This window comes from Mycteria americana, chromosome 17 (assembly GCF_035582795.1).
Source record: "Mycteria americana isolate JAX WOST 10 ecotype Jacksonville Zoo and Gardens chromosome 17, USCA_MyAme_1.0, whole genome shotgun sequence".
Lineage (NCBI taxonomy): Eukaryota > Metazoa > Chordata > Aves > Ciconiiformes > Ciconiidae > Mycteria > Mycteria americana.
Genome location: NC_134381.1, coordinates 12,258,706 through 12,272,253, shown reverse-complemented (window position 1 = coordinate 12,272,253; position 13,548 = coordinate 12,258,706). Strand labels below are relative to the sequence as shown.

The 13,548-nt window shown below is 39.1% G+C and overlaps 1 protein-coding gene across 1 annotated transcript in view; it reads right to left on the bottom strand.

The window, feature by feature from the left end:
- The window catches only part of RABGAP1 (RAB GTPase activating protein 1), a 69,475-nt gene that overhangs the window by 18,808 nt on the left and 37,119 nt on the right, over nt 1-13,548 (bottom strand). The window contains exon 13 of the mRNA XM_075520128.1: nt 760-873. Within this exon, the coding sequence (XP_075376243.1) occupies nt 760-873 (114 nt within the window). The remainder of the gene's footprint in view (nt 1-759; nt 874-13,548) is intronic.

The following is a 13,548-nucleotide window of genomic DNA, read 5'->3' as shown; positions in this document are numbered from 1 at the left end:
CTACTTATCTGCGTGCTTTTACCTCTAAACAGGTGCTACAGGGACATTAGGAAGACGGAGAAACACTAGGAACACAGAAGAAAGAGTGCTGGAAGCTTAAAACATTCCAGTTGAGACAACTGAACACAACAACAAGCTGTCAATTTTTGCTAATTTCTTCCTTTTAATAAGCAACTTCAATACATGTCTATGGCTTTGTAATATTTATGGGAAGTACATAGTTATCTCCAGTTTTAAAGACAACTATGTATGACAACAACAGCTTATGGTGTACATTACATATAAAGGACACACCCAGCATCAGCAGATTTATTTTTCAAGAGGCAACATCAGCATGATTTCCTGCACGTGTCCCTAACTTTGCCAGCACAACTTAGACAATACTGACAAGTAGGGAGCGTGCTGCCACCAAAGGTGAGCTGCTCTTGATCAGTATGGAACTAGCCCTCATCTCCATCACAGCATATAATTTGTCCAGCTTGATCCAGGCTGACATGTCTGGAATCACGTAAGTCTCTGTACCAAACACCTTAGTGTTCAGGAATCCAGAAGGGCTTATTACTTTAGGTCTCCTACCTGAAGGGCACTATAACCAGCTAAACATCTACAATGAAGGACCAGACTGAGCCTAACGCCAGAGTCTGTCTCCATGACACAGTTAGCTGTAATACATACACATTCTTCTCAGGTAACAGTTACATCTGTTAATGATGTTAAATACAAGTTACCAAAACCAGTCAAGAAGAATTTAAAGAATACCTTGCATATTTTGTACAGGGAGTCCTGGCCATCTCCCCCAGTATCTTTAAAATAATCATGAGCAGGGAACGTTCGATTGATGTCTCGGGTGATAGCACTGTCTTGCGGAGACTCCTATTAGAAAAAAAAAAAAAAAGGTAAATTAAAACACATCAAAAGAATATAAATTACAATATGCTAGGACTGAGAGTTAGGAGATTGGCGTTGTGTTCCGTGCACTGTTCTAAATTTAACAAAACACAGCCTACTCAACCAGAACAGACTGCCTGCAGGCTGGCAGCTCCAGATCACAATCTTGATAGATTTGGTTACCTAAGCACATCTGGGAACGGTCAGTAAGTGGCAGAAAAAGCACACACGCAAACGTGTTCCAGGACATTGCAATGCAGACAGCAGCCTTCCCTTGGAGACTTCTGAACGCAAATACTGCCCAGTCACATTTCTTTTATCTCACAACTGTGGATGAGTAACAGTCAATTGTAAGCAGCTGCATGCTGTCCAAAATTCTGTCCCTTAGTTTCAGCTAGAGAAACTGCTCTTCATCCCCTCCACAGAATTAGGCAATGGAAAAGTAGCAAACTGAGTACGAGCCCAGGAAAGACAGAATCGTATAGTAAAACATAGTATCATGCAGGGACAGTTGCCTGTATGAGCTGGGCATTTCAGCATGAGGAAGACGGAACTTTGTTCTCTACGTTGCCCTGCTGCAATCAGTTTCAGATGCCTTCAACATTTGGAAAGCTGAATAATAACAAATAGCATACAATTAAGAAAACCAGTAAATGTGAACAATGGACTGAAAAGACCCATTGGAAGAAACACCAAGCAAGTCTGCATCAAGGGCAAGTCCTACACAAAAGGCAGTGAAAACTCCTGGTAGAGATGAAAGAAATTTGACAAAGCATAGCAATTAAATACAGTAAAGAGTAGAAGGGAAACTTAGGGCCTTTTCCTCCCGACTTTTAACTGGGTGATTTAAACACCAAATGATCTCCCTGAAATTAGTTGGCAATATTGGCCTCAAATAGCCCACCCTATTAGGAATTGTCAGTATTGCTGAGGATGGCTTAGAAGGAACCTAAATCCTAGTCCTACCTTGGAGAACTATCCTGAAAGGTTTCCAGAATATGAAAGGAAGAGGTTTGTGTCAGGCACATCATGAGAAACCATAAGCACTTGTCAACAATGTCCAGCTTGACCTAATTTGCCCTCTCCTACAGATTCACGTTCCGAATGGGAAAATAAGCAGGTGCCATTCCCACACTGAGGTCATCTCGGGTCTCTGCCAATATCAGACACGTGACTGAGATATTCTGATCCATCTCATTCAGTTCAGTTTGGAACCATTTCTAGTGTAGTCACGTAAGCCAGAGCTCACAGCATTGCAAAGAAAAGTATCCTCTGAAAATATAAAAAACTAGCCTCCCCCATTAGCAAATGAAGTAATTTGCTTATTTAGGAAGCCAATGGAAATAGTTCATACACATCATATGTCCTCCTTTAATACAGAAAATGACAATAAGAAATACATATTTTAAAAGCACACGCCAGTGACAAATGAAAAAATTACTAAAGGACATACAGAAAATAGCTGTCAAAAGATTTGACGCCGTTCCCAAAACCTTTACTTTACTAGGAACGTTTACATGAGTTGGAAGACTAAGCAGCTTCTTCCATATGGATGGAAATGGGTTCCATCCATACAGCTGTAAAGGCTGTAAAGTCTCCATTATCGCAGGTCTTCAAGACTCGACTCAACAGGGCTGTAAGCAACCTGATCTGATAAGACCTGCTTTGAGCAGATGGTAGGACTAGATGACCTCCAGAAGTCCCTCCCAACCTAAGTTATTCTATGAGTAGCATGCAACAGAAATCACTCACTCAAGCTCTCTTTAAAACACTTAATTTACCCAGCATCTAATAGGCAATTTTAGTGTGCCTTTTGAATCCGAAATTGTGCTCACCATATTGAATTTAAAAAAATCTGAATTGACCTCGACAATTTCAGAACTGTTTCAACAATTTTATGCCATATTTTGTGGTTTCTGATTAATCAGATCTCAGATTTTGTATAGATGTGTTTCACCATAACGTCTTGTACCTTTTGAGGCAGTCATGACCCAGCTGTTATCTAGCTGATTACTGTAACAATTGCTATTACCCAAATCGCCAAAATAAAACAGAAACAAAAGCCCTCTGTTTGTCCGCAGGTATTTCTTTTGGTCCCTCTTTCTACTATTTAAAAGATTACTTTCCTGGGCAGCTAATGAGAGCCAGAGCTCCTTATTAGTGGGAACCATCTGAAAAGACGCCACAATAATCATTAAGCAACCACTGCTAATGAAAGGGTCAAAGGTGCCCTTGGTAGGTGGCTTCCCTGGCAGTGACTGAACACACAAATAAAAAAGCCAGTCGTCTTCACACGTGAGATTACCACGTAACCGTGCCCAGGTTAACACTGCAAACATACAAGATGCTCTGTGGAAGCAAAACGGAAGAGATGTTTTATTTTTAAAAAAGTTTTACTATATCCAAATAACCCATGTTTCTGTTAGACAAACGGAAAAAAGGCTAGAAGTAAAAAGTTAGTATAAAATTACACGATGTAATCAGTGTGAAGATCATTAAATACAGCTTTTAGTTAATCTTTTCCTTCACAAAATGATTTTGCAAACGAGAACAAAATTACCACAATGTGCTTGATTTTTCTCTTCTGATTTTAATCCAAGGTTAATGCTCCTCTCTGTGGCTTAATACAGACATTTTATTAGGAAAGCATTACACTGCTATTAGAATCAAAGTTATTGGATTGTTTTGGAAATTATAGCAAAAGTACTGTTCAGCATTTCCATTTGATAATAATTAACATGCCAAAGAGGTCCGTCTCATTATAAGAAAATCAGAAACAAACAAAATCCAATGCTAAATAAATTTCATATAAATACAAGCCTTCTAAGTCAACAAAAGACAAGTAAGAGAATGGCTGGCTGTTAGCTTCAGCTAGTTTTGCAAGTAGAGAAAGACAATGCTCAGAAACAATTCTGAAAACTTTAAACCATGTGAATACAGTCTTACTGATAACTTTTGCTTAAAAGTTTGCAAGACTGAATTACAGTAAAGTACTCTGCTTTGCAAGAGCATGGGTACTGTTCAGGGCTGACAGCAATTTGTGGTACCAAACAAGTGGGTTTCCTGAGTGCTACCTGTGTTCTGCTGCAATGGCAAAATAATCTGAAATCCACTTGCCTTTTAATCCACTTAATAGCAGAGACCAAAGCATCTGGTTGGCAACTCTGAGGATAGGCTTCTCAAATAAACCACTCATTATGGCTAAAGAGCACTAATTAGTGGTCGGTCTCTGGCTTTGCGTGACTTGTTCAGCACTTGACTCCTATGTTTCAGTACAATTCTTCAAGTAATCTGTAATGCTAGTTCCTGCAGCTGAAACACAGCTTGGGGAGAGAAAAATTAACGGAAATGATAAGGTTTAAAAAATGTTTTTCAAACCATGGCTTTGAAATCTCCCCATTAGTACAAACTGCTGCAATCCAGGCATTGTGTAACCTTTTCTTTACTCCTATTTTTATACCTTGCTGTGAGAATTGGCTCAATGGGCAATTTCTCATGCTTTCAGGGGACTGGGAACTGAAGGAAACCCTTCTGAACCCACACCCTTCACAAACTGGGATTGAAAAATAGAAAGCTAAGAATGACAGGAAGAAAAAGAAAGTAATAAAGAAAACAGAATGGAAAACAGCCATGAGAACTGAGGCAAGTGTAGTGAAGATTAAAATTCTCACAACAGTTCACTGCTCCAAAGGAAAGCAGGAAAATGTAGATGCTCAGACTAAGAACATACCCTTCCTCCCCCTCTTTTATGGACTTCAAAATATTAGGAGAGTTCTACGGAAACCTTCCTCTTCAGCTGATTTAAAAAGAAACTACATGAGTAATTATGGAAACCAGGATGCAGTCCAGCAGATAAAAGCTCATCTATTGTATCAGCCTGTATATAAAAGCATATTGGTTCCCACCTCCTAAACTGGACACACTTAAAAGACATTTTCCTTGTGTTTTTGTGATCTTCCGGGGACCATCCCAGGATCTGCAAACCATATCATGAAGTTACAACCTCGATTAAAGTCTTCAGACTGAGACTGTGTTACTTTAGAGACTTTTTATGTAGCTTAAGCCACAATTAAAAGACATGGAAGAGCTGGAGTTCCTAGTACCTCTTCATGGGGCTGATCTACTTGCAGTTTTCAGCAGCTCAGGTTTATTCCTCCTAATCCTCTACATAAACCCAAGAGGATGAAGAAGCAGCAGCAAAGAATTGCTGAAGGGACAAGATTGGTGATGGAAAAAAAACAGAAATAAGAAATCTCCAGAGAAGCAGAGGAAGTCGCCTGCTGGAAATGGCTTGCCACTCGAAGATCAACTCCTGTCTCACCAGGCTACTGGAGAAATCTGATGGGGGCATAAAACATACAGCCTTTACCTAGACTCAGGCTGATTTCAAAAACAACATAAAAATGGAAAAAATGGTGAGGTCCAAACTTTAGATTCCCCCCTGCCCCCACCCCCAGAATGATTCAAAATATGGAAGTTTGCTCATTGGGGTGAGTTATCCGACACATCCACCACAAAAACCAAATGCTGCTTGATTCTCACTCTTGCCACAGTGGATCGGTTTTCACAGGGCAATTATTTCTTAGGAAGGTCCCACTGACTTTGCAAGGCTTGTGTCACACGGTCAGAGATTACTGTGAGAAGGGTCTAGAGACTCAGTCGATCAGTGGAATTTTACCTGCTTCGCCCAGGGTCAGATCAGCACGTGCCATGTTGTCGCAAGGCATCTCTGTGCGAGGCATAGACAAGCCGTTCAAGAGAGCAACAAGCCAGCCGACAGCTTTCAGCAGTTGCAATGAGCAGAAAAAGCCAAAACTCTCCAAAACTTTCAGGGGCAGCAACAAGGGTAATATTACACGATGGGGATAAGTTATTTTGAGCAGATCTGTATGTTTTAAGTACATCCAAAAATATTAAAAGGTCTTTTGAAAGCTATTTTCATGTCAATAGGATACCGTGTCACCAGGTCTATTTTGCAGGTTGATGGCATTCCCAAGTTTACTTTTAATAGGCAATATTTACACTGACTTTTACACAGAATGCATTTCCTGCATTTGTCTTCGACCAAACAGCTGTGAGAAGGTTTCGGTAAGAATTACACCTGTTACTGAGACCTTAAGGAAATAGCACAAAATCCACTTTCAAAGCAATGTACTTGTTAACGTCTCACAAGAAAAGCTGCCCGCAGAATGTGTTACCTGGAGTTAGCACTTACCAAGAACATTCATAAATAAATAGTATTTGTGGAAAAAACCTGAATAATTTAAACAAATTCAGAATGGTTAAACAGCTGCAATTTGATACAATAGTGCATTGATACAGCATACTTTCAGTCCAAATATGGCAATATAGTTCAATTCTAAAAATAAAAGTGAATCCCTTGTGATATCCAGCCCTTTCGCTGTGTTCGTTTCCTTTTAGGGCTCAAGTTTCCCACAGGAAAATTATAAGAGGAGTTTGCCTACAGTGCCCTACATCATGTATGGATAAAGCATAAACACAAAACGCATGCTGGAAGGTTTTCCTGCTCTGGGCAATTACATACAAGCCAGACTATTTAGAGCAATCATGATAAGAGGAAAAAACCCCACCCACTCCCAAACGAACACACCTTTATCAGCACAGTTACATAAAAGTCATCTGAGACAAGACGTGAAAACATGTGACGTATCATTTATTTCTTAAATGTATTTATGATCCATTCAGACCTTTCAAATAAAGTGTACAAGTGCATTTCAGAATAAAAAACTACACTCTTCACACAGCTCTGTAGAACACTACATTTCATCAAGAAACTTGAAGCAAAAACTTCCTATTAAACCACCCATGCATCCTTTGGCTACAATAATATCACTGATCAACAAGTACTGCTATTCAATTCTGAGTTTCCCTTTAAAGAGAAGGAGCATCCTAAAATACGCTACCCCTTCCAGAGACCTCTCTTTAAAGAGAGAATATTAAATAAATTAGCTAGGCTTTTAGGCAAAACAGTAAGGCTACTTAGTACTGTTGATGCATGATCCATATATTTGGAGAACAGGCAATCCTAGGCTATGTGAAACGCGTCAACAGCCCTTGAAATTTTAGTAGAATCAAGATTACATCAATCCAGAACAAACGGCAGACAAAAATGTAACCCGTGGAACAATCACTGAAAAATGTGCAGTTTCTCTTAGGATGGGAAGTGCTGATAACAGATTCAGAAAAGTGTTTATAAAATTCGCTAAGAACCACATTGACATTCTTAAAATTACATATTGTACAAAGCCCTAAACTGTGTGACTGTACAATTACTGCCGTGTTAAACTGCTTGTTTTAAAATACATATATACATGTATTTTACATATATATGTGTGTATGTGTATATATGTATTTTAAAACAAGCAGTTTAACACGGCAGTAATTGTACAGTCACACAGCACACATATATATATATGTATGTACATCTACAGCAAAAAGGAAACAAGCCAAGAGATGTATGACACAGCTGGGGTACAGATCATCTCAAAGGGAATAATACATTTCTTTGAGTTTTAATAGCTCATAGCAAAATTACTTCTTGGAAATAATGATGCAAAGATTTAGAATCAGATATTTACATGCTTCCGATTTATCTAATTCCATTTAATATTTAAAAATATGCAAGTATTATTTTAAATCAGTAACATTTGTCATTTTTGGCTCAACTGTAGTTTTTCTTATTATTAGTCTTAGTTGAAAAATCAGCTACAGAAACGTCTATTAAAACGATAGGGTAGAAGTACCCCTCTCCCCTGTATTTTAACAACAATTCTGAGTTGGCACAATATACGTAATTCTGGAGCCACGACAATAACTCTTCCTCAGCTGCCGTGCATATCAAAACACCCATCTTCACCATCTCCCCCTTCCCTTGCAGAGTACAAAACAGAGCAAACCCAGGCAGAGATGAGGAACATCGAGAAGCCCGGACTGACACCCCGATACTCCCCACTGTGTCAGAATGAAACACAGCATTAGAGAGTCTTAAGGGTCAGATTGGCTCCAATTCACCTGTTTGCTTTCCTAATCTGCTTTGGTGGATTTTTTCCCGTAGTTCTTCATAGCAGGGGTTTCACACTCACACCTCTCTCTCATCTTTTAATACGAAACAATTTCCAGCATTAAAAGGTGCACAAAGTTCTTACAAACACACACACGCGCATTCTTACCTGCGATTTTGTCTATTCTTGGCCTTTTCACTGACACTCAGGAAAAAACTACCAGTTGTAACACGACTCGTGTAAGGAGCTGGACTGTCTCCCAAACAAAACTCCTCGTAACGACCCTCTGACAAATGTCAAATCTCCACAGAACACACTGAAATAATCTCACCAGTGGCTTCTGCTGTCTCAGTTACTGTGAAGGCGCAAGGAGACAGGTGGGGGACAAGGAAAAGCGAGCATCCTTTAAAGTAAGATCGCTCCGCTGTATTTAGTTCAGCAAAGCAACCTAAAAGCACATGCACGCATAGTCTCCCATGCTTGCAGTTTAATTGTAAACAGCATGTGGAAAAAAACAATTAAAAAAGGTACTAATACAATTTTGAAATCCCTGAAGAAAAGACATACCCACGAGTATTAAGAACAGTAAAAAAAGCTCATCATTAGCAATTGCAAACTCATTTCCATCCTGTTTCATTCATTAGAGGAATACAAAATTGAATCTAGTGTTTACATGCTAGAATTACAATAGAAACTAGATTTCAAAGGTTACATATGGAGAGAAATTTATCAGCATAGGAACTTGCAAAACACTGTGCTGTACAGCATTTCTAAAGACATACGTCTGTGAAGACAATATACGCGATTGCAAATCCTTTCAGACAGTTCAAAAGCGTGGCTGGAGGTAATGCTGCTTCCTGTTATCCGAAAGGATTAACTGCACCATTATTTTTAGTAGGTTTTAATGACAACAATTTATCCTCAAGAAATACCCTCAAAAACTGAGGTGATCAGAAACATACAGGTACCTTACAGCCCTCAGGGTTTTATTTCTTTGTACACTAAACATCAATTCCTTTGACAGCATCTACAGAAAATGTTCTAAAAAAATGTTTTTATGAAATACTTTTAATACTCAGTAATGCTAATATTTAAAAATACTTCACAGTGTGGTACTAATGTAACTTCATAAAACGAGCAACTTGAGTTAGCTAAAGCTCAAAGCCTTACATTATATTAAAATAGTCCAAAGATTTCACACACACACACACACAAAATCACTAGCACTATAAATATACCTAAGCCACTTTAGTGCAAAGTCTGTTTTTGCTTCCCCTGACAAATCCCTCTATATTCCTGCCAGCATATTAAAATGTCATCCTTTACTAATCTAATTATTGATTTTCAAGGATTCATTTACCGTTGAAATCCCAGAAGAATTTTTTTCAATTTACCATAAAAGTAATGACTTGGTTTATTAAGCATTTGATTGCTTGTACCACATGATCTTTCTAACATTTAAGAATGACTCGCATATGCACAGCAAGATTTGAGTTCATCTTTACAAGGAGTTACTTGAATTTATTTAACTTTTTAATTAAAGGATCTCCAGTAATGACCATCAGAGAGAAGCCAAAGCTTTGAATTACAAAATTGCTGTCCTCATCTTACAAATTCATAAAAAGAAAGAAGTCAGAACAAGGAGTTTGGGCTTCCTTCCCTCTCCCAGGGGTACTCTCGTGCTCTATCTCAGGGGCTGCCTCACGCAAAGGAACTGCCCAGGTGTAGCACTCCTCTGCACAAGCAGCGATTGCTAACTTGGAAACCTGTTTGTCTGTCTAAACCCCGATTCTAAACACAACCCATGCAATGTGCACCTGCTCAACATTTCTAAAAACTTCTTAGCAAATAAAGCTACTGGTTATCAACCTGCGTACAGGTAACAGTCCCACAGTGACTTGGCCTCCTGGGCTCTCCCCGGAGCAGAGCCTGCACCTCCTTTGATCAGCTCAGTGACCGCGACACTCCCCCCCCAACGTCTTCAGGCCAACACAAAGATGACTTTAACAACTTCTGTTTCTCAATTTAAGTAACCACAAATTCACTAGCTAGAGAATCAGTTTTGACTGGACAGAATGCTAAAGTACACCAGAGGCTGTAAATAAACAACCTGGGTCAGGATACAGGAACACAACTTACGTTAACGTTTTCATTAAGTACTAAAGCTCAAGAGATCCAAATATGATATGGGTGAAATCCACAAACACGTCCATTTGCAACCACCACTAAATGCATGTAGAGCAGACACACAGACTGTGGGCTTGTTTTAAACTCTGCAATGAGAATAAAAACTGCAATGTGACAGAAGTCAATACTGAGTGGAGAACCATCAGCAAAGCTGCCTGCATAAGCAGAACATTTCACCTGTCTAGAAAACCTTGCGTCACAGAAAAAAAACCTGAAAAGCTGACTAAACAAACTGTATCCCATCAGATTATTTCCCTATTGCTAGAACGCCTCAGATGGTCAACCATGACACAGCCTGGTATTATGCCAGTTTACCTGAACTGAAACGGAGGGGCTGGATCACCACTCCAGGTCTGAAGGGAATCCGTTTGCTGCAGGAGCCCCGAGGCTCAGACGAGCTGCCTTTGGAGTGCAGCACAGCAAAAGCAAGAAGGTTAAATTCCATCTTTTAAAAAATGTATTCTAAAGGATATGACCCAAATTAAGTACTCCATTGTTTTGACAGAACTGCAAGTTACATCCTACCATCAGCACAGGCACAGCTGTCCAGCAGGTTTCCTTTGTTTGTTTCCACTGGCCTCAACTTTCAGTTTCTGTCTCTAAATACAACTTCATCTGGTTTTACACATACTAAGTTTTAATTGTGAAGACCTCTCCTCTTCCAAAAACATTGTACATACATAATTTTAGCATTAAATTGTCTGCCTTTGCTTACCTGCAGAAAACGTCTTTCAAAGTGGTACCTCTGCAATGCACAAGCAATAAGGGAAGTAACAACTGAGAAGCTTTAAGACGTCAGCAGCCTCTAGAAGCCAGGAGAACACTTCTTTTCTAGTGCAAAATGGGTTGTTTTCACGACGGGGGATTCTCCTATCATCCTAAAGGAGGGGCTGTTTACTCTGCTGGAGACAGTCTGTAAAACCTGATGGCCCAGCGGTCTCAGCAGCTGCCACTTATCCCAAGGTCTAACCTGACCTCAGCCAAACGTACTCCAAGCCCACACTATTACAAAGCCTCGGGGACCCCGAAGCGAGTAATAGATTTAATATACCTGACTGACCTGAGACCACAGCCACACACAGTATTCATCGTATAAAGATAATGAAATATAAGAAAAGCCCTATGTCACAAGAGCTCTGCATTTCAGCAATAGGAACGGAAAGAGAAGAGCAGAAAATGGATTGAAAGACACAGGCAGGCTGAGACAGCAGGGAGGAAAAACCGCTTTCACCAGCAGAACAAATGGACTCGGCTTGGGCATTTCTCCACTGCCATTACACCCCAGCCTCTCCCCCCCTGGAAGCCTCAACAGAACAACCTCGGGGTTTGCAAAGTGTCCATTCCTTGAAGTTGCATAAGGGAAGACAGATACTCTTCCCCCATGTAAGTATAAAAACCACGGAGGCCTTTACACCTCTTGGATCTCAGCAGAACATCAGTTACAAACGTGTGCTTTGCCAGCTTCAGATAGTGTGGGTAGTGAGGTAAAATTCAAGTTTATCTTGGATGACACCATGGAAAAGATGTGTCGTTGTCTTCTGCAAAGTCATACAAGGGAAGAAAAAGGTTTCTAAACTAAACAACAAAATAAGGACCAGGTCAGGCAAATGTTTTAGCAGGTGCTTCAAGTACCCAGAACCAAAAACGTGTTATAACAACAGCAAAAGCCCTCCAAAACCTCCACCTCCTCTTATTAAATTAAAATTACCTACTATAGATGAATCAAGTAACTGAAAAAAATTTTAAATGGACCTTTTGATTGTAATATCTAAAGGTAGACTCCTATGCGCAGATATTAGTTCCTAAGAAATACGCTTTTTAAAGCACCGACCTGAATTAGGAGTAGAAGTTCTGTCAACTTCAAACCCTGACATGGAGTAAGATCAGACTGAAACATTTCAGACTTCCTGACTCAGGAAGGTTCAGTACACCTGTTACCATCACTGCAGTTGGCAATACCACAATAAATATCGAAAAATCTACTTATTAAATTTGCATACTGAATGTTTCCATCTCACATCATATATATGCCTCGGGAGTGTCTTTTTCAGAACAAACTGCTGAAATTTAGGACTTCTTACCAGTAAAACCTTTATATATGAGCGGGAAAGGAACAATGCCATAGAGATGCAACGCAAGACTGAAATTTCAAAATTCTCATTGAAGTCTCTGCTGTAAGAAAGACTCTTCAGGCAATCTCATGCTACTCTTGAGATTCTCTGTGCCTCAGTACTTTGTACCACTTTTTTCTTGTCAAAGATTTGTGACAAATACTCAAGATTGCCCCTTGGCACTCTGAAACTGAGCCATGTCAGAATTCCAACTACTAGAAATAAACTTCTGAGTGATAAGAAGCTTAAAAACAAGTACAAAACCCCTAATAGCAAATAAAGACTGTAGAAACTAGTAACATGTAATTAAAAGAAACCTAACAGTAAATAACAGCAAAACTTTTTTTCACACAAAAGATATCTGTTGAGTTAAAAAAATACTGTCACTTGATTGGAGATTATAAAAATAAACAAAACAAAACAGTATTTCACAGATTTTCTGCCAGCCTATTCAGAATATGACAATATAATCACAACCTAAACTTCCAGTAAACTTTAAAAAAAAAAAAAAAAAAAATCCACAGTTCTAGATGAAGCAAATTACCACCTTCTCAGAAGTTGTGCGTATAGAAATCCTTTCCGTGGTACTACAAAAATGCCACTGAATTGCATCCTCCAAATTGAACCTTCTAGTAGCTTAATTTGAAAGTGAGGCAGATAACCCTAATAAAAAAAAATAAATTTATAGTCTGAGATGGAACTTCAAAATTAGTTCATTTAATCATATCACAACACACAATTTCTATGAAGATGTAATTTGATTTCTGTGGTGTGGCATTCGTCTGTGCAATGCTCTTGATACCAATTTCTAAAGCACCAGGCACTCTCGGATACAAATATAGCCAAGAAAGGATTAGATTCATATGTACAAAGATGAAAGCGATCCAACTGGAAAGTTTGCTGCCTAACAATTCACAGCACAGATTACGATGAAAAGGACTACTGTGCCTCGTGTTAACTATATGACAAAGGATGTTAAACGGACTGCTGAGCAAACAAGGTAATACACTTCAAAATTATTTCTTCCAAAGTTGGCACAGTGAACAAGATTCACCCCCATGCAATTTCACTGAAGACAACAGACTCAAACGTTATGAATATTTAACACAGCTAATCACATACAAACCTAGATCGACATTAAATTAACTTAGAGGGGAAAAAAAAATTAAATTTAAAAAAAAATCAATAAATTAACACAGACAAAAATAGAAACATTTGACACTAAAACTAAGCTACTGAGGCAACATTTTAAAGTGTCTGTAAAAACACTGGCTGACACTTGAACGCATCAATTGGCTGCAACTGCTCTCCGTCCTCATCTCTTGGAGACTTCCAGATTC